The sequence below is a fragment of the Echinops telfairi genome, unplaced genomic scaffold (genome assembly GCF_000313985.2).
Source record: "Echinops telfairi isolate 266 unplaced genomic scaffold, ASM31398v2 ScPeMD7_3533;HRSCAF=4204_0, whole genome shotgun sequence".
NCBI classification, from domain to species: Eukaryota; Metazoa; Chordata; class Mammalia; order Afrosoricida; family Tenrecidae; genus Echinops; species Echinops telfairi.
Window position 1 is genome coordinate 36,064,682 of NW_022107431.1, and position 20,574 is coordinate 36,085,255.

The following is a 20,574-nucleotide window of genomic DNA, read 5'->3' on the forward strand; positions in this document are numbered from 1 at the left end:
TAGTCTGCCCCTGCCATATTACCTGGACCTCATACCAGGGACGTATGTATACAGTAGCTTCTTCCCTATGTCCCTTTTGAATTTTTTGAGCTTACGGTCTCATGTAGTACTTGTCCTTTTGTGCTTGGCTTACTTCACTTAGCATAATTTCCTCCAGTTCTTCCTATGTGGCGATGTGCTTCATGCGTTCATCACTGTTTTTTAGAGATGTGTAGTACTCATTGTATGTATGTACCAGAGTTTTTTAATCCATTCATCTGTTGATGGAAATTTGGGCTGTTTCCAACTCTTTGTAATTGTGAACTGTGCCACGATGAGCATGGGGCACAGATGTCCAGCCGTGGTTTGTTTTTTTGCCTTTTCTGGGTATATGCCCAGTAGGGGAATTTCTGTCTCATATGGTAGCTCAATTTCCAACTGTTTTAGATATCACCAAATTGATTTCCATAATGGCTGTACATACCTACAGGTCCACCAACAGTGGACAAGAGTTCCTATCTCTCCGCATCCCCTCCAACACTTGTTACTTTCTGATTTCTTGAATTGGGCTATCTTTGAGGGTGTTAGGTGTATCTCATGGTTGTTTTAATTTGCATTTCTCTTATGGCTAGATATCTGGAACATTTTCTCATATATCTATTGCTCATTTGGATTTCTGCCATTGAGAAACCCCTGCTCAAGTCCTTTGCCCACCTCCTGAGTGGACAATTGGTTTTTTTCTTGTTATAGGTTAGCAGAGTATTTAAGTAATGAGGCCTTTGTCTGATGTGTCATTGCTAAAGATGTTTTCCAATTCAGTGATCTCTCTTATTACTCTCTTGGTGAATTCTTTTGATGTACATAAGTGCTTTATCTTTAGTATATCCCACTGGTCAATTTGTGCCTCCTCTGTGTTTGTATCCGTCCCAATTTCTGATAGCCTATGTAATCCCTGTGCCAAGGTTCTCAGGTTTGTCCCAATTCCCTCATTAATGGCCCTAATAGTTTAGGGTTTTACCTCAAGGTCTGTGATCCACCTTGAGTTTATTCTTGTGTATGGAGAGAGGTAAGGGTCTTGCTTCATTTTTCTGCAGCTACGTATCCATTTTTTCCAGCACAACATATTGAAGAGGGCATCCTCTTCCCATTTGATATTTTTTGGGCCCTTATCAAAGATCAGTTGTCTGTATGCTGATGATTTTATATCTGGGTTTTCAATCCTTTTCCATTGGTCTGAATATCTATCATTATACCAATACCATGCTGTTTTGACCACTGTGGCAAAGCCCATTTTTTACCATGAAAAGTGACCCCTCCCTATCAGAAGGGCCACATGGAACGAATGATAAATCCAGGGGGTGGTATGGCGTGATGAAACACGAACGAATGATAAATCCAGGGGGTGGTATGGCGTGATGAAACACACAACTAACCTCTACTTCTTTAATATTTCTTCCCCTTACTATTAAGGTAGGTATTTATTTATTTTACCTCACTAATCAGGTTACATTTACATATGTTCATTTGTATATTTAAGCTTGTTTGGTACATAAAAGTCAAGATAGATACCTCTTTGGCCACAGTAACAGGAATAACAGTTCCCTGAGGGTATGGGAAGTGTGTGTGTGGTGGAGGGGAGGGGAGGATGAGTAGCTGATAACATTGATGATTGTATAACTCTGTGGTAGTTACATAATCTCATGTCAACTTGAGGATATTAAGAGTAAAGGGGTGGAGTCTAGCTGTCAATCAGGTCACAGCCTGATAATGCTTCCTTGTGGGTGTGACCTTCTCATGAGGACTCTGGGAACTTCTATTTCTCCGGGGAGGCGGGCTACATACTCTCACTGCTTCACCTTTCTGTTGAGGAGCCATGTGGAGACCCACACTGGTGCTGAGATGCTTCCACCAGCATTGGATCCATAAGACTCTACATCCACCAGCCTGTGATCTTCCTGTATTCAGCATCATTGCAAGTGCTGTGTGAGTCTGAAGAGGAATTTCTGTACTAGATCAGACATATGGGCTAATATCAGACTTATGGACTTGATCTGGACTGGGGTGGAATGTTTTCTCAGTGTACAATTGCTCATTGATATAAAACTCTTTTCTATACATGTATGAGTAACACTGAATTTTCTTCCCTAGTCTAACTGGCCTAACACAAAATCCCCTTGATGGGATTGGACAACAGAATTTTATGTGAATGGATATATTTGATTGGGTAAGATATGTCAATAAAAAGACTTAAAAAGAAAGATTTAACTCAAAACAAAAATAAAAATGGCCCCTTTGGAAACTATATCTATTGAGTTTCACATCAAATTCACTTGGGTTTTAAGGAGGAGACAGGTTTTCACCTCTAAGAAAATAAAGGGACCATTGAGCTAACGCATAAGTACTTGAACACTGTCATTTTTCTGCATCAGTTGGTCTTATTATCAGCTAAGCCATTTTAAACTAAGAATAATATCTGTTTACCATTATATAATAAGGAGAAGATGGGGAGGGGCAGTGGAAAATCCCTACAACTGGCCAATCTCTTTAATCACATTTGGAAATTTTCTCTACGCTGAGGGATTATTGCTTCTGGATTTTTTCCCCCCAAAAATGAAATTAATAAAACCAGGGCAGACTGGTTTTAACAAAGATTCTGTCTTAATATTTCATATGCACAGTAAAATTTTCTGGAGGCTTAGAAAATGGACCTTACTTTTCCACCCTGCTCTCTAGAGCAATAGTTGCTTCAAAAGTAGGGTCTGGTGTGGAAAGCTGGCTTGGATAAGCTTGGATAAACCCCCGGTGAGGGAGTCTTGATTTGCTTGGGATGAGGAAGATGTGTCCCCCTGGCCTGTGCTGGTTCACACTGCTCTCCTGTGGCCATGTCGCCCGAATAAAGCTGTGGCCCAGGTGGCTGAGGAGCCCGGCCACCTCTCATACCCGGGTATTCACACACAGCTGCCACAGCTCTCCGCCTGCCATTGTGACCCGTCCCTGGGGAGTTCCCTGCAGCTACTCCCTTCAAGCCCAGAGGGAACACAATAGGCCAATTGTCCCTTGAAGTCCCTGAGGGCGGAGGGAGGGGTTCTGCCCTCAGCACTTTTAGAGGGCACCTTGCCTGGATCCAGGGCCCAGGGGAGAGCCAGGTGTGTCCACTCAGGGCAGCCACTCAGCGGATGAAGTGACCGTCGGAGACCTTGTCATCCATTGGGCCTACAAAAGCCACGTGGGAAGCTTCTGAGGGATAGAAATGCGTGCACACACTAAAACCAGTATGGGGGAACTTAGTCAAGCAGGATAAAGCCTTTCAACCCGTGTTCACTTACCCATCAAGAAAGGTAAGCACAGGCTACTTTGTGCTTACCCCAAATCTGTTTGTGAGTGTTTTCACATGTGCTCACCACATCGTCCCAGATTCTGAGTCTAGGTGTGGGGGCCTCTGCCTCTCCCCCAAATCCACAGCACCTTCTTCAAGAAGGTCTCTTCCAATGGCCCATCTCTGACAGTGATCTTGTTCACTGCAGATAGTAAACCAGCACCATTAAAGCCATATTTACCTGCTTGCTGGGTAACCCAGTCCTGTCGGCAATGGCCCTGCTAGAAGATGTACTGTTGTCAGCCTCCGTCACGTCAGCTTCTGACTGGGCACCCCCAGCTCACGGCCACCCCACAAGATGGACCAAACCACTGCCAGGTCTTGTGCCCTCCGCAGGACGCAGATGTGTATAAACCAGAGGGTTTTCCGGCCAGATGATGAGAAGTAGATCACCAAGCCTCCCTTTGCAGTCTCTCTTAGTCTGAATGCTCTGCTCTGCATCCCAGGGACACTCCAGCCTCCAAGCCTGAGGAGCAAAATCAAACCTCAGATGAAACAAAGCTCAAACTCGCGGCCACTGAGTGGAGTCTGACACATAGTGACCGACCCTCCAGGACAGAGGAGTACCGGCCCTGGAGGTTTGTGAGGCTGTAAACCTTTGGGGGAGCAGGTCGCTTCACCGGGGCTCCGTCTTCTGCATGAAAGGGAATGATTCTATCCGTGAACCATCATTGCCCTGTTTTATAAAATATATTACCATTTCCGTTTTTGAAAGCAACACCTTTCTCCTTGATGGAAGGCAGGGGGTGTACTTCGCTCTGTCTCTTTTTCCCCCAGTCATTTTATTGGGGGCTCATACAACGCTTAACACAATCCATCCATTGTGCCCAGCACATTTGTACATTTGTTGCCATCCTCATTCTCAAAACATTTGCTTTCCACTTGAGCCTTTGGTGTCAGCTCCTTATTTTTCCCCCTACCTCCCCACCCCCTCTTCCTCATGAACCCTTGATAATTAATAAATTACTATTTTTTTGTCATATCTTACACTGTCCGATGTCTCCCTTCACCCTTTTCTACTGTCCGTCCCCCAGGGAGGAGGTTATATGTAGATTCTTGTTGGGGGGGTGAAGTTATTTTAAAATTTCCTTTGTTACTTCTCTGTGGGAAAAAGGAGTGCTCTATTCCCTTAGTCCATAAAGCTCAATCAGGGTTAAGGTTTTGGGTAAGGTCATGGCCACAACCCCACCTGCCATCTCGTCAGCTCTAACTTCTAGTGACCTGCTAGGACAGGGTATAATCACTCCTGCAGGTTTCCAAGAGTGTAGTTTTTTACAGGAGTAAAGAGCCTCATCCTTCTCCTTCAGGGCCGCTGGTGGTTTCAAACTGCTGACAGTGGTTAGTAGCCGCTGTGCTGCTGGTTCCTTCAGTTAAGGCTATGTAGTCACAAAACGCATATCCCCTCATAGAACATGTGTGAAGTCTGGTCCCACGTCTGGATGGGTCCTCAGCGATGGTTATGTAATTGAAGGGACAAAATTAAGAGACAGACAAAAGTTCTGGGGTCCTCACCTCCGCCATGGCATCAGGAACCAGGTCTGAGCAGGAGAGTGTATTTCTTAACATCAACTTATGTAATCTCAGGGCATGCAAGTCCGCCTAAAGTGGGCTATACTTAAGGTGACAAGATTTAAAGTGGGATACCATTGACCGGGGATGGGGGGGGCATCTTGATTAAAAAATTGCTCTATATGGACCAAATAGACCATTCCCTAGCCTGTCGAGCATTCTTTCCAAAAATCAGGACTTCTTTAAAACACCAAATAGCAGGGCGTCTGGTCACCTTAGCTATACCCTAACTTTAGGGGTCCCTGAGTTCACTGGAGGAGTAACCTAACACCAGTGTTGGGGGTGTTAGGACAGGAATAAAGGAAAAGTGGGCCCAGAGCGTGGGGTTTGAATTAACAGGGTTTATTAAAGTTAATGACCTGCCCGGGTGTTTAGAATGGAATGAGAGTCAAGGGGGCAGGGTGAGGGTGAGGAGAGCTTGGAAGACAGACTGAAGAGAGAACAGCTGAAAGGAAGAGAGAACTAGAAAGAGGAAGAGACAGAAGGATGGACTTGCAGCCACAAGAGAAGGTAAAGGAAGGCAGACAGAGAGGGAACAAAGGAATCCAACAGTAATAAACTTTGGGGACAGAAATAAATTATTATGTCTAAAAGGAGCCTGTGGGGGGGGTGCTGCCCCCCCCACACACACACCAATTGGCTGTGGCACCAGTAGAATGGCGAAGAGAGGGGGGAAGGTTTCTGTGAGATGTCTTGAGAAAGCAAGGTGCCATGTTGTGCTAGGTGGGGATGGAGAAGGGGTGAGATTAGAGGTTAGAGATGCTGGCTTATGGCTGAGAACCTTAGTGTCACTGTTGGACCCTTTAGGGGGCAGGTAAGAGGGAGTGACTATCCCCTGAGCAGGGAGAGCAATAGCAACATGCCTGCTCCTGTAGATAAAGCTGCCCACCAGCTAGCAATCAGCCATGTGTTTGTAAGAAGTAACTTTAAGGTAGCATTATTATAGGAGGATATTGTGACAATTAATTTCAATGATAAGAATGCAATTGGGACTTATCCCTAACTTACAAGTGTGAAGGCCTCCCTCCACCCAGAGCCCTAGCCAACCAGGCTTCTTAAATAAGAGAATAAAGAATTTGTCCACATACACTCTCTTCCCTTTCCTCTGCTTCTCACACACCTGGGTATGTTTCAAATCCCAATTTTATATTTGCAGCCTGGAATTTTCCTGTGAAATCTAGACTCTGTGATCCAGTTACCTATTTGGCAGGTTCCCTGGCAGCACAGTGAGTTGTGTTGGGCAGGTGACTGCAAGGTCAGCAGTTTGAACCCACTAGCCACCCTGTTAGGCCTTTTTTTGTTCTTGTAAAAGTTTTACAGCCTCAGAAATCAAAGGGAGCAATTCTACGCTGCCCTCTATATAATGCCACAGTGACTTGGAATCGACTTCATAGCAGTGTGCTTCAGTTGAGTGGTTTTTTAATGTCTTGGAGCCTTGCTCTGCCTAAACCTCCAGGCCCTCACTGAAAAGCCACCATCTAGGTAAAGGCCTTGTTCTCGGGCTGCGTGCTGGCCTGCTCACCATAAGGCCAGTGGCTCAAACTGACCAGCAGCTTCGAGGAGAAAGGTGAGACTCCCTGCCTCCATCAAGATGGGCAGCCCCATGAGCCCACAGGTGAGGTGCTGCTCTGTCCTGCCAGATCACTCCTCATTGGAGCCGCCTCAAGGCCAATGAATTTGTAGTTTGCCCCTCCTAGTTAAAGACAAGCCCCCTCTTAATCATCCTGATTGCCCTTCTCTGCTTTGTCTCCTTATTTATTTTGTTTCTCTCTCCAGTAGTCGTAACTCAGGCTCCATGAGGGCATGCCATCTGAGATCTATCTTATTAACTGCTGCCTTCCAAATGTCTAGCTTATCCATTCCCATAATGAATGTGGAATGAAAGAAAGGTACACTGTTGAAAGCTATTAGATCACCTCTTTAAAGAGAAACTATCCAAGCATTGGGCTTCTACCCCGTTTGAAATCTTAATTCCCCCAAGTTAATTATGCTTTTTATAATGCTGACTCGGATCAAAGAAGCTGGGATCAAAGAAGGGCCAGAGTCTCATGAAGATGTGGGGAAGAGTGACCTAGCATTGTGTTGGCCAACATAGTTGATTTGTTTTTGTTTTTCAATCTGTGTCCCCATCATAACCCCAGTCTCCACCACGCTCTGCTTTATAGCGTATTCATACAACTGCTCGGGTTTTCTGGTCCTGCCAGCCTCTGCGGGCATTTGAGTTTGTCAGGTAACACCCCGCAGAAAGTGGTTCGGTAGTTTGGCGACATTACTTAGTTAAGTTCCTCCTTTGGGTCCTTTGGTTAAGTTCGTCTTGACCACATACATTTATGAAGTGCCTTTGGCAAGTTGCTAACCTCTTCGAGTCCCTTCTGACTCTGAACTTAAATTAAAAAGAAAAAAGTTGATGGGATGTGGTTGAGCTGTTGATTGTCTATGTTCAAGGTCATCTGAATTTGGGGGGAAACTCTTAGTTGGGTATCAGATGAAACAGCAATTCCTTGTGTGATTCATACTCCTTGTGGTTTCTACTCTCCAATACATCATTGATATTACACATATTTACAAAGTTAAAGGAGGGAAGACTTATAGATAATTTGTGAGCCTTGAGGTAAGAAATAAAGTCTCCACAGGGATGTCCTTTGATATATCAGTGTGTTTTTCCATAGCCAAATGAAAGGTTAAAGTCAGTAGTGTGGGCATCCTTCATTGTAAACTTAAGTAAGATGATATTGCATAGGATTTAGTCTATAAACGTAAGATTTAAATGTCAGTATATCAAGATTTGTAATCAGTCAGGCCATATAATTATGAATCCTTAACAATAAATCTGTTTAAAATCCTAGTCACAGCAATCTCAAAGTTACATTTACTTGGCAAGAGAGACATGCTGAAAACAAGCCAGAGTAAAAAGACTGATGTTAAAATACAAGGTTGGAACCCTAAGCAGGAACGATGACCAAACCCCAAGCTCAAAAACCTCAGAATAAGAATTAAAAAAAACATTTTCCCTTTTGCCTGAAATCTAATACCTTCTGGCTTGTTCAAAAACACATTTGGCACTAGCACTAGGAAGAGAGGTTCCACTTTATTTAGATTTTCATCAGTGAGCCAAATAAATACTTTTGAGTACACTTAATGAATATGTTTATGGGACCCTATGTGCAAGAATTATTGAAGAACAGCCACCCCCCCCCCAAATGTTAACATTAGGATAATAAACTCAAAAGGCTAGTTGAAGAGGCTACTTAATGGAAAGCGTGCCTATAAATAAACCAGATAACGCAATTAAAAGATGCAAATGTTAAAAAAAGAAATGTAATGCTTTTGAATTGCTTAAGATTATTATAATATTTTAAAACTATTTCTTAAAATAAAGGACAGAATACGGTAAAAAGAGTGGGAGATAAAATGCCAATACTCCTACAGATGGGTGCAACCACTCCACTTTGCCCATTGCTTTCTCACGTTCTCCATAAACCCCTGCAGAGCACAGTTTGACCCTGAACCATGAGGGCTGCCGGGAGTCAAGCCGGCACAGGAAGAGCTGCCTCTTTCCTCTCCTAAACCACCTCAGCGCCCCTCTTCAGAAACCGTGAAGAGGGAAATAGAGTCCCCTACGGGAGGAACACATGTGTTTGTACATTTGTAATCATCGTGATTGAACAATAGCTTTTTTACATATAATTATGTTCTTGACTTTTTTCATATTGTTGCCAGGTTTTCATAATATCTATTTTTAATAAGGCATAATGATCTACCAAGTGACATAATGAATTACTGAAAGATCATTTGCTATTGCCATTTTACTTTATTCTGAGCATACTTTTAAAAATGTGTACTTATAGCAACAGCAACGAAAGCTCGGCTCTGTGGTTTTATTTCCTCCTCCTTTTAGTATCTGCTACTTTCACGGTTGTTAAACGGTAAAAATCCTCAGGAGTTTTGAAGAGCAGGGACCTGGCGTATTCGCCCTAATGAAATATCCAGCATTTGGAGACCGAAAGGTCTAGAGCACCCTGGCACTTGTTAGAAAGGACATGGATGGAGGGCTGCACAATCCGTGTGCCCGGCTTCTGCTTTTCCCCCCAGCAGCAGTGTGCCCTGGGGAAACTCATTTCTTCTCTCTTTCTTTCTTGAGCCTCGGTTTTCTTACCTGAAAAACAGGAATAAGAGTAGTAATTATCCTGTAAAACTGTTCTGGTGGTTAAATATACTATATGAATATTAAATCTTTTATGTTAAAATATCTTTTTATTGTTTCCTGTGTTACAAGAATTGTACATGCAAGCAAGATAGATCATAAGTTTTAGACCTGGAAAAACAACTTTGAGATGATTTCCTAGCCAAAGGAATTTCCTTTATGATTACGTTTTTATAGTAGTAAAATATGTTAATTACATACATATTCATTCGCTGAGCAACAATTGGATCCTAAGCTATGGAATTAGTATCTACCCTAGTTAAAGTAACTAGCACTCCACATTCCTTACTATCATTGTCATTGAGTCAGTTCTGATCAGAGAGACCCTACAAGATAGGGTAGAACTGCCCCTGGGGTTCCCCACAACTGTAACTCTTTAGAGGAGTAGAAAGCCTCGTCTTTTTCCTGTGAAGCAGCTGGAAGGTTTGAACTCCTGGGGTTGTGGATAGCAGTCCAAAGCCTAACCCACTATACCACCAGGCTCCTCCTTCAAAACTTGTAAACATCAGAATAAAATAGCCACCATCTATCTACAGAATGATAGCCAGGTGCCAGGGAAGTAGTTAGACATTTAAAAACATTGTAAATTTTTCACAACTCTAGGAGGAAATATATTTTTTTTTCCTGAGTCAAATTTTATTCGGTCTACATTACTATCCCAAACTTTCAGAAGAAGCAATAGACTTAATGAGACGATCTTGAGCAACATAAAAACACACAAGGGTCTGCATGGACCCGCACTGGCTAATCCAAACCGTGTGAATGAAAGAGAAGTTGCAAGACTGAATTCTTTCCTAAGTGTCCAGAAGGCAATTTGATTGTATTCTCCATTCAGATGAACACTTCAGGCTAATGAATGGGGTCTGAGCAGACCATTTGGGGATGAGAGGCTCTGCTGACTAAGTTTCATGAGGTGCATGATGTAGTCAAGCATTGCTGAGACAGGAAAGCATTGTGAGCCCTAAAGTTCAGATGAGCTTCCTTGTTGGTGAACAGCACAGGAGAGCATCCGTCTCCGGGACATGGAAGCTCAGCCCGGGGACCCTTCTCCCAGACCTCATTTATGGGTCTTTGTTTGATTATAATAGTTACAACTTTAAGTACGCTATACTCTCCATGATAGTCCATGAGTCATTCCAACAAATTAATGAACCCATTGGGGTAGGGCATCATGAGGGGCTGGTGCCTATTTGGAACTCTGAAAGAAGGTGTCCTTCTAACGCATGCGCTCTGGCTTCTTCCCCCTGTGGGGGGCTGGGGTGAGAGAAGGGCTCTGTGGGCAGCTAGTCGAAAGACTACACCTCTAACTTGGAAGATCTGACCAAGCTCTGGCTGGCAAGGGTCAGAGAGACCGTGTGCCACACGAGTGGCCAGTGACGAGGAAGGGGAGGTGGGTCCGTTCTCACACTTCGGAGACTGGGTTCATGCCAATGCTTACCAAGCAGTTGGCAACAAAGGTGGAATGTGCCCCTTGGGTCCTTTGCTTAGTGTACCATTCTGCCAATTTCCCACCAAAGTCTCACTAAACAACCAAAGGCCCTAATACTTCTTTCCCCCCTTTTGCATGTTGTAGGTACGACGATGGATCAAGAGCCCGGTGGTCACCATGGACAAGCATCAGAGCCCCGGTCTGAAGTACACAGGCCCCTCTGTGGCACACACTCCAGGGGAGCCAGACTTTGAGCCTCCCTTGTGTCAGACATGCCTAGGAGAGCATGCTTTCCAAAGAGCCGTCCTGCCTCATGAGAAGGAGTCATGCTCATGGGACATCCAATCTGGGAGTGAAGTAAGTCCATTTGTACTCTCAGCCCAGTCTCCCGGATCGGGTCTAGACTTTTCTTTCTTTCTCTTCTTTCCTTTCTGCTTTGCCTCCCCCAAACAAAGAGAAAAATCAAACCCATGGCCACAAAGTCAACTCTGACTCATGATGGCCCTTCAGTTGTGACCAGAGTGTACGTGGGCTGGACAGAACTTAGAGGACTTCTCAGCTGTCATCATTACAGAAGTAGTTCACGAGGCCTTTTCTGCAGTCCTGTGGGGCAGGTCCGCACCACCGCTGAGATGGTTAATTGAGCACAAACTGTTTACAATACGCAGGGAGCTTTGTGCATTTCAGAGTATCAGATGGTTGGATTAAGCAGGTTTGCAAAGCTTCAGAGGCAGATCTGGAACGGTGGTCTTTTTGGATCCAATGGATACAGCAATGTGTTGCCCAAGTAGAATTTCTTCGTAAATGGTGTGGTTCGAGGGTCAGGTTTTATGTGGTGTAGAAAATATATCAGAAGAGCCATCTCCAGGCCCTCAGCCCCGTTGAAATATCTAGCTCAGTGTGATGTGACCATACACAGAGCACTATGTTTCCCAACTTCATATATGCTCATATTTTTATGGAGCTTTTCCCACCATTAACCCAGAAGGTCTTTCGTTTGTTTATCTTATTTTGGTAAGACAAGTTATCCAGATAACTGACCCATCTTGAAAATTCTAAGACATCACAAAACAAACCCAATACCAAGCCAAACATGATTCTGACTGAAAGCAACTCTTTCGCATGGAGGAGAACTGTCCCACAGGGCTTCCCGGGCTGTAATCTTTTGTAGAAATAGACCGCCCCATCTTTTCCCGAGGAGCAGTTATTGGGCTCAAACTTCCCTGAGGTCTTGGTCAGTCATCAAGCATTTGAGTGGAGCCCAGGTGGTGCATTGGGCTGCTAACTGCATGGTCAGCAGTTCAAATCCATCAGCCAATCCTTGGGAGAAAGACACAGCTTTCGACTCTGGTAAACAGTCTCAAAAATGCACAAGGGCAGTTCTCCTCATTCCTATAGGGTTACTGTGAGTTGGAATCAACTGGATGGTAGAGAATTTGGTTGCATTGTAGAGCCAAGCACGTTAGCCCCTGAGCCACCAGGGCTCCTTATTAACTTAATTAGGCTCATATTTAGTTTGACTTTCTTAACTAGTAGGTCAAATGCTTATTTTTATTTCAGTAAGAAAACCCAACCATTGTGACAGAGTTCATTCCAACTCAGAATTCTATGGGACAGGGTAGAAATGCCCTGTAGGCTTTTAAAGGCTGTAAATATTTACAGAAACAGACTGCCACATCATTCTCCCACACTGCAGAAACAGAAATTATTATTTCAAAGTACACTTAATTTCAAGGGATCTTCGAATATAATATTCCAAGTCAAGTTGATACATCTTATGAAAGGAAGTGTCTTTAGCCAGGCAAGCATTTTCCAGAGAAAGGAAGTGTTTTGCTTGCTAAAAGAAGCCCTTTAAAACCGAGTTCCTTGTAACCCTGCAAAACTCTGAATCGGTTTCCTCGTGGAAATAGAGTATCTGCCCTGCCAACTTTTTAGAGTTACTGGGGAGATCAAATGAAATAACACACATGAAGTTTATCCTAATCTATAAAGTGACATGCAAATATGAAATGGTATTACTTACGTTTGCTGGTTTATGTATTAGCTAATCTGTCCCTCTATAACACAATATTAGGCTTTCATGAGTGCAGTATAAACATTTGTCATGATGCTTTTGTTGTTTAGCCAGACAATGTGTCACCTCTGGGTTGGTCGTAAAAGGCAATAAATAGATTCTAAATGTAAGTGTTGGCACACGTTCCCTATAAGGGGCCCGATGGTGAATATTTTAGGTTTGGCAGACTATATCGTCTCGATCACTTTGATTGCAGTCTCTCCTTGAAGAGGAAAAGAAGAGCTCTGGGAGGATAATGGTTGAAGTGCTCACCTTCTGGCCAAATGGTTAGCGGTTCAAACCCACCCCAGTAGCTCCACGAGAGAAAGCCCTGAAGACTCGGATACCACAGCACCTCTTCTTTCCCAGGTGCTGTGGTATCACTGAGAGTTCGGATTAACTTGACAACAGCCAACAACAACTAGTAGGCAAAGTACCTATGAACACTATGTAAACAATGTGCTTTGTTTACAAAAACATGAGACTGGATAGCAAGCCAGAATTTGCACATACGTAGATGCTTTTAGGGAGCCCTGGTGGCATAGTGGTTACGTGTTGGGCTGCAATCTGAAAGGTCAACAGTTCAAAACTACTAACAGCTCTTCAGGAGAAAGACAGGACTTTCTACTCCCTTAAAGATTTACAGTGTCAGAAATCCACAGGGGCACTCCTATCTTATCTTACATATGTTACCATCATCATTTTCTAAGCACTTACTTTCTATTTGAGTCCTTGGGTCAGCTCTTTTTTTCAATAATAATAAAAGTATAAATTATTATTATTTTCATATTTTACACTCACTGTTGTCTCACTTCACCCACATTTCTGTTGTTCATCCCACTGGGGGGGGGTGGTTATGTGTCAATCATTGCGATCCATTCCCCCTTCCTTCCCTCTTCCCCCCACCTTCCCCCTACCCTCCTGGTATCACTAATTCCATTTCTGTTCCTCAGGGGTTTATCTTACCTGGATTCCATGTGTCCTGAGTTCTTATCTGTACCAGTGCACATGCTCCAGTCTAGCCAGGACTGAAAGGCAGGTCTGGAGTCATTCTAGTGGAAGGTGAGGAAGCTTCAAGGAACCAGAGGAATATTGTGTTTCATTGGTTCTATACTGCACCCTGGTTGACTCATCCTTTCTTGTGACCCATCTGTGAGGGGATATCCAAATGTGTACAGATAGGTTTTGGGTCTCTGCTCCGACCCCCCTTGTTCTCAACAATATATTTGTTGTTGTTGTTGTTTTGGTTCTTCTTGTGTCTGTTACCTGATCCCTTTGGCACCTCATGATCGCACAGGCTGGTGTGCTTTTTCCACGTGGGCTGGTTACTTCTCCGCTAGATGGCCACTTGTTTCACTTCAAGCCTTTAAGACCCCAGATGCTATATCTTTTGATAGCCAGAAACCATCAACTTTCTTCACCACATGTGCTTATGCACCCATTTTGTCTTCAGCAATACTGTAGGGAGGGTGAGCATCACAGAATGCCAGGTTGTTAGAAAGAAAAGTGTTCTTGTGTTGAGGGAGGGCTTGAGCAGAAGCTCAAAGTTCATTCACTTCCTCAATCTATTGCCATATAAATATATGTACACAGGCCAATTCCTCTATTTTTATGGATGAATGTATTTTTATATGTACACACCTATGCGTATACTTCTATCCATAGCTTTGCTTCCTAGATCTTTCCTCTGTTTCCTTTACCTTCCTCCTGTCCCACCATCACACTCACTCTTCTGCCTCTTAGTAATTCCTCTCAGCTAGATTGCTGTTGTTCCAACACCCCCAGGATCTCGGTGTCCTCCTCATTGTTGATTTTAACTCCCTAGTTGTTCCCCTGTCTGTGACGTTTGCTCACTGCTTCCTCTCCCCTCCCCTTCCTCCCCACAATTCCCTCTGGAACCTTTGGCCCCATTGCTTTCTCCTTGGGCTGGCTTCCCATGCTTAGCTCTTAATTTTCTGGTCTAACAACAGGAGCACCTGGTGGGTGATTGTACCTGGATGTCATCTTGACTCCTCCTCCTGATAAGTTCCCGAATGTTTTAAATATCCCCAGGTATGTTCTCGGTGGTCTCTGGCTGGAGAGCATTAATGCGGCTGCTTTCAATATGAATCCTTCTGCCCCAGGTCCCTCATCTTACAGGGTCATTTCAATTTCATAAGGTCTGTTAGGAGTTTAATCTCCTTAAACTCTTAGCAGGATGGAGTGGGAACGTGAATGCTGAACTCTCAAATGCTGCCAGTATGCAGTCAGTAGCTGTTGTTGAGAAAGTAGTGTCGTGGGTTAAGCGTCGGGCTGCTAACCACAAAGTCAGTAGTTTGAACCCACTCACAGCTCAGAGGCAGAAGGATCAGGTTTTCTGCTCCCCGTTAATATTTACAGAAACATGGGGAACAGTTCTTATCTGTCCTATAGGCTCAATATGATCTGGGATCTACTCGAGAGCATTGGGTGTTTTTAGCTATTGATACTGCTACGTGCCACATGGGATTTCCTCTTTAGCTCTGAGCCTTCCCACCTTCCTGCAGTGGATCCAGAGCAGCAGCCCTGTGAGGTGAGTAGTGGCAGGCCCACTTCACAGACAGGGAAACCAAGACCCAACCTGAGTCTGAAATAATGTTCCAACTCCTTAACATCTACAAAACTGCTCACGACTTAGAGGCAGAGGGGAGAAGTCGATTCTGTCATGTGGGGCTGCCACGTACAGAGTACAAATGCCTAGTGATAACTGAACTTGAGGGCCTACTATGTGTCCCTATTGCTAGGGGTTCAGCTTAAAGTAATAAATGAATACAATTCTACATAAGAGGAAATAATGAGCAGAGAACTGGAAGGGAAGTACAGCAACATTGTGATTGGTCCTTTCATCATTCCCTAATTTGCAAGGATTCGCAAGTTGCCCCTGGGGGCTCAGCTCCTGCAAAATGTTATTGATGTGAAAAAAAATGTTCTTGATGTGAACACTATTAGTCACTCTGTACCAGAGCTCCAGTGGCATAAAGGTTACACATTGGGCTGCTAACTGCAGGGTCGGCAGTTCGAAACTACTAGCCAGCTCTAGGAGAAAAAGATGAGGCTTTCTACTCCCATAAAGAGATTAACTGGGGAGCCTTCCCTGCCCTTTAGGGTTGCTATGAATTGGCATCAGTTCAATGGCAGAGCTTCTGAGTGAGTCACTCCTTAGAGGAAAAGACCTGGCCGTCAAGAGTACAACCTGGAGGACCCTCGGGGCAGTTCTCCACTGCCACTAGGGGTCACTGTGAGTGGAAATGGACTCCGAGGCACCTAACAAGCACCTCCTTCTCAGACTTCGTGGATTATTTTCCTAAGGCTGCTACAAATCAAGATGTTTATGCGTTCACCATTCACAGCGAAATCAAACCATCAATTTGCTTCCCTACGGTAACTGAATGATGAAAGAGACCCTTGAAAGGCCGCTCTGCTCTTGGAAGGGATGGAACTGTTAGGTAGGAAGGCCCCGGAGTCAAGATCGCAAATGAGTCTCCTTGCACCTCTTGATGCAGACTATTGTAGGAAATCATCTCTTTTTCTGAATGTCCTCATCTACAAAATCTGAGATGATTAGTGCTTGCCATTAATTAGAGTTTGTAATGAAATGGGACCTAAAACCAAAAAACTTTTGTAAATATAAATTTGTGTTTCATGGTGTGCTGGGATTTGGGTACCGGCTCTGCTGCAAGGCTGGACACAGGAACTAGTCACACACCCTCTGAAGCCCCGTCTGATGGGCCTGTGCCGATGAGCACCAGAGATCTTGCCAGTTGGAATTCCAACGCCTAGAACATGACAGCCTACAGCTAAAAATAGACTATTTACTCTGTGGAAATAGAAAACATAGAAAATGAGGTGAGAATATTGTAAATAAAGATAAGAAAGCAAGTGAAGTGGAAGTTTTTATAAATACTTATGCCATGGGTGTTTTTATTTGCACCCCTCCCCCCAGCTTTAAAAAGAATATATCCTAAATGCTATCTTTAGTATCCCAAAATCACTTACAATGATATCTGATGTAGTTTATGTCTGCCCTTGCTAAGAGTCTATCCAGTCAGTGGCTCTGGCCCATGTCCTTTCCCGTTGACGGGAGCTGGAGTATCTGTGTCACCAGGAAGTCACCTAGGGAAATGGCCATACTGCGATGTCTCCAACTCTACTGTCTGAAACGGACCGATTAAGCACATCTTCCTGGGAGTGTGGTTAGAGAAAGGATGAGTTAGAGCTGTGTAAGACGCCACTCAATCATGCATGCTAGTGGAGCTGACGTTCTAGCAGTCATCCTGAAATTGCCTCCTAGTAAGGAGGTAAAGAGGTCGCCCCTGGGTAGTCTCTCCATGACTGAATGCCAACGCACCATGTGCACAGACTCTGGCCTATGCCACACCTTTCACGGCATCTTCAAAACCCAAGGCAACCAAGCTGGAAGAAAGGAAAGAGATGCATTTGAAGTGGGGATGGCGGAGGAAATCTGGTATCAGCAAAAGCAAGGTGGCAGTCTGAAGGAACAAATAGTATCGTTTCTCTCTCCTGCCTTACAAGACAAAACACACACACACACACACACACACAGTGCTAGAAGACAAGGTATCCCCTATGGATATGGGATAAGAGAGTGTTCTGGTAACTCAAAAGGCAAGTAGGAGTAGTAGATTGGTAAGAAGACCACAGTTCAAAATGATCACAGGAAGGATATGGGTTCTAAGGGATGGTTGTGTAATTAAAGGGAGGAAATTAAGAGACAGACAAAAGTTTCGGGGTGCTCACCTCCTCCATGGTATCTGGAACCAGGTTCAGAAGAGAGAGAAAATATATTCTTACAACAACTTACACAGTCTCGAGGCATGCAAGCCCCCTTAATTACAAGTAACCACCTGTGTAGCAAAGTGGGCTGTACCCTAACCCTAAGGTTCCTGAGCTCTTTGGAGGTATATCCTAACACCAGAGATGGGGGAAGTTAGGGCAAGTGACTTCCTCCTGAGCAGGGAGAACGATTGCAACTTGTCTGGTCCTATAGATAAAGCAGCTGCCAGCCAGATAACAATCAGCCATGTGTTCATAAGAGGTAACGTTAAGGTCGCACTATTATGGGAGGAGGATGTGGGGATTAATCTTAATTATGATATGATTGAGACTCATCTCGAACTCACAAGTGTGAAGGTTTCCCTCCACCCAGAACCCTAATCTCCCAGGCTTCTTAAATATGAGAATAAAGAATTTGTACACATACAATCTCTTCCCGGTCCTCAATTTCCCCCTGAAGGAAGTGCAAGAGATAGAATATTTCAAATATACTTATCCCAAAGGACCCAGAAAGTTAGAAAGGAAACAAATGGAAAAAGATGTTTAATGCAAAGTCCAACAGGGATTTTCCTAATATAAGGCTTGGCAATAAGTGTGAGGCAAACCTGAAAAGGGAACATGGAAGAACGTTTTACATGAGCGAAAGTCTGTAACAAAAAGATTAAACGTGCAACCATTTGTTCGTTTTACAAAACAAGGGGCTTCCAAAATTTTGTGCAAAAAGTATTCTTATCTTTTCCTTCCATTCTTTCCACAAACTTTTTAAGTCCCTCTCATATAACAAGGGACGATTTAGAGCAACAACTCATAGGAACAAAAATGGGAAAACTCACTACGGAGAGGAGGTTTTTTAACCTTACTTTCCCCAGAAATTAAGGATCCTTGTGGGCCATGCGTATGGCTGCTAAGGACAAGATCCCAACCCACCAGCCATTCTTTGCAAGAAAGGTGAGGCCGTCTGCCATTCCAAAGATTTACAGTCCCAGAAACCCATCCTATATGAGGTTGCTATGAGTTGGAATAAATGTTCTCCCAGAAAATGGTAGCTCAAAAAGACTGAAAACACAATGAACCAAACTTGATTTATGTAGAAATGTGTATCTTAATGACCAAAGAATTGGCATTATTTTAAGCCTGCCCAGCACAGTTACAAAACTGACAAAAGATGAGCTCATGAAGTATATCCTATCAAATTGCTAAAGGCAGAGATCACATGGTTAGCTAGCTGATCACCATGTGATAAAATTAGAAAACTAGGGACAATATGAGAGCCAGCCATACTACTGTCCAGCCAGTCCAGGCAACTGGAATTCACAAACACTCTCGCTAATAACTGGGCTCCCATAGGAAACAAAAAGGGAAATTTTAATTAAAAAAATTTTTTTAAGGGTTTAGACCACCATCGGGAAAATGTAAATAGAGACAATAAAATCCCATTTGTGTTGAATCCACCAGATTATCAGTGGTCCTTAATATCATGTTGGTAATAATATGGGCAGAAATCCTATTGGTGAAGAGATTTTTGATAATGTTTCACTATTAAAATGTAAAATCTTATGCCATTTGATATATCTCCATATTTCCTGGTTATCTGTCATGGATAAACACTTCATGTGAGATGGGTAAAATACATCCACTTTAATATTGGAAAAAGTGTGAAAACTGGAAAGATCGTGGAGAATGAAATGAAAAACTAGCTTGTTATTCATAAAATTGCCATGAGTCTGAGCTTACTTTGCAGTAACCATCAGCTGATAGCTAACTGTGGTGTATCCGTGTTATGAGGGAGCCTGGTGGCACAATGGCTAGGCATTGGGTTTTGAACTGCAAGGTCCGCAATTTAAAACCACCATCAGCTCCTCAGGAAAAATATGGACTTTCTATTCCCATAAATTGTGTATTAGTCCAGTAAGACTAGAGAAACAAACCCATGGACACATATATGAGTATAAGAAAGAGACTTACATACAAGAGCAATTGAATATTGAGAAAACATCCCAGCCCAGTCCAGATCAAGTCCATAGTCTGATACTAGCCCATATGTATGATACCAATATATAAAGACCTCTTCAGACTCACAAAACACATGCAATGTCGCCGATTGCAAGAAGATCACAGGCCAATGGGTAGAAAGTCTTTGGATCCAGTGGCACTGGAAACACCTCAGCACTGGCAGGGGTCACTGCATGGCTCCCCAGCACCCAGGGCTGCATCAAGGTGGGTCCATATGTCTTGTCAGCTGCTGTGTCTCCCAGGTTGTGTGCAGCCAGTCTTCCACCTCCAAGGAGGAAATACTGGAATTACCAGAATCCCTAGGGGAAGGCTATGCCCACACAGAAGCCTCATTGGCTATGACCTGATTGACAGGCTAGACTCCAACCCTAAATGCTTAATCCTTAAATTGACAATTATATAACTACCACAAGAGTTATGGTCTAAGAAACACAAAAGGGCACTTCTACTCTATCCTATAGGGTCTTTATGAATTGGTATCAACTTGATAACAGTGAGTTTGGTTTAGATTTGGATCCCTATTATGGAATATTATGCAGAAGTTTAAAAAAAGAATATCTCTATGCACTGGCAAGGAAAGACCATCCAAGGTATGTATATTAAATGAGAAATAGATAGCATTATCACATACTCAAAAACAAATCTGTATATCTGTATCTGTCTATAAGTACATGTAAGTATAAATTCAAATAAGACTAGAAGACTACAAATCAAATTGAAAAGGTTATTACTTTTAAAGGGACAAGACTTGGGAGGAATGATGGGATGGGAAAGAATAGTTTAGATTTAATTTCCCCAGAGCCCATTAATACACAGGACTTGGCTGAAATATAATGCCCACGAGGAATCACAGCAGTAGAGAGTGAATAGTGGCAACTCAATGCTGTTAATATACAGCCAGGCACCATTATACAGAAATGGAAAGCTCACACGTCTATTTCCAGGCCCACTCCTGGCAGCACATCGCTTAGGCATCAGCCTGTCCAGGATTTTCCTCTAGCAGGGTGATGTTTGTTTGTAGCCACGTCTGTTCATCCTTGAGGCTCCTCTTAGTTAGGAAATTCTTTTTTTTACCCCAAATCATTTCACTAGGTGCTCGTACAACTCTCATCACAATCCATGCATACATCCATTGTGTC

At 43.5% G+C, this 20,574-nt stretch overlaps 1 protein-coding gene across 1 annotated transcript in view; it reads left to right on the top strand.

Annotated features, from left to right (window-relative positions):
- SGK1 (serum/glucocorticoid regulated kinase 1) overlaps positions 1-20,574 on the top strand; it is a 133,903-nt gene that overhangs the window by 45,658 nt on the left and 67,671 nt on the right. Inside the window, exon 2 of the mRNA XM_004701984.2 lies at positions 10,702-10,914. Within this exon, the coding sequence (XP_004702041.1) occupies positions 10,702-10,914 (213 nt within the window). The remainder of the gene's footprint in view (positions 1-10,701; positions 10,915-20,574) is intronic.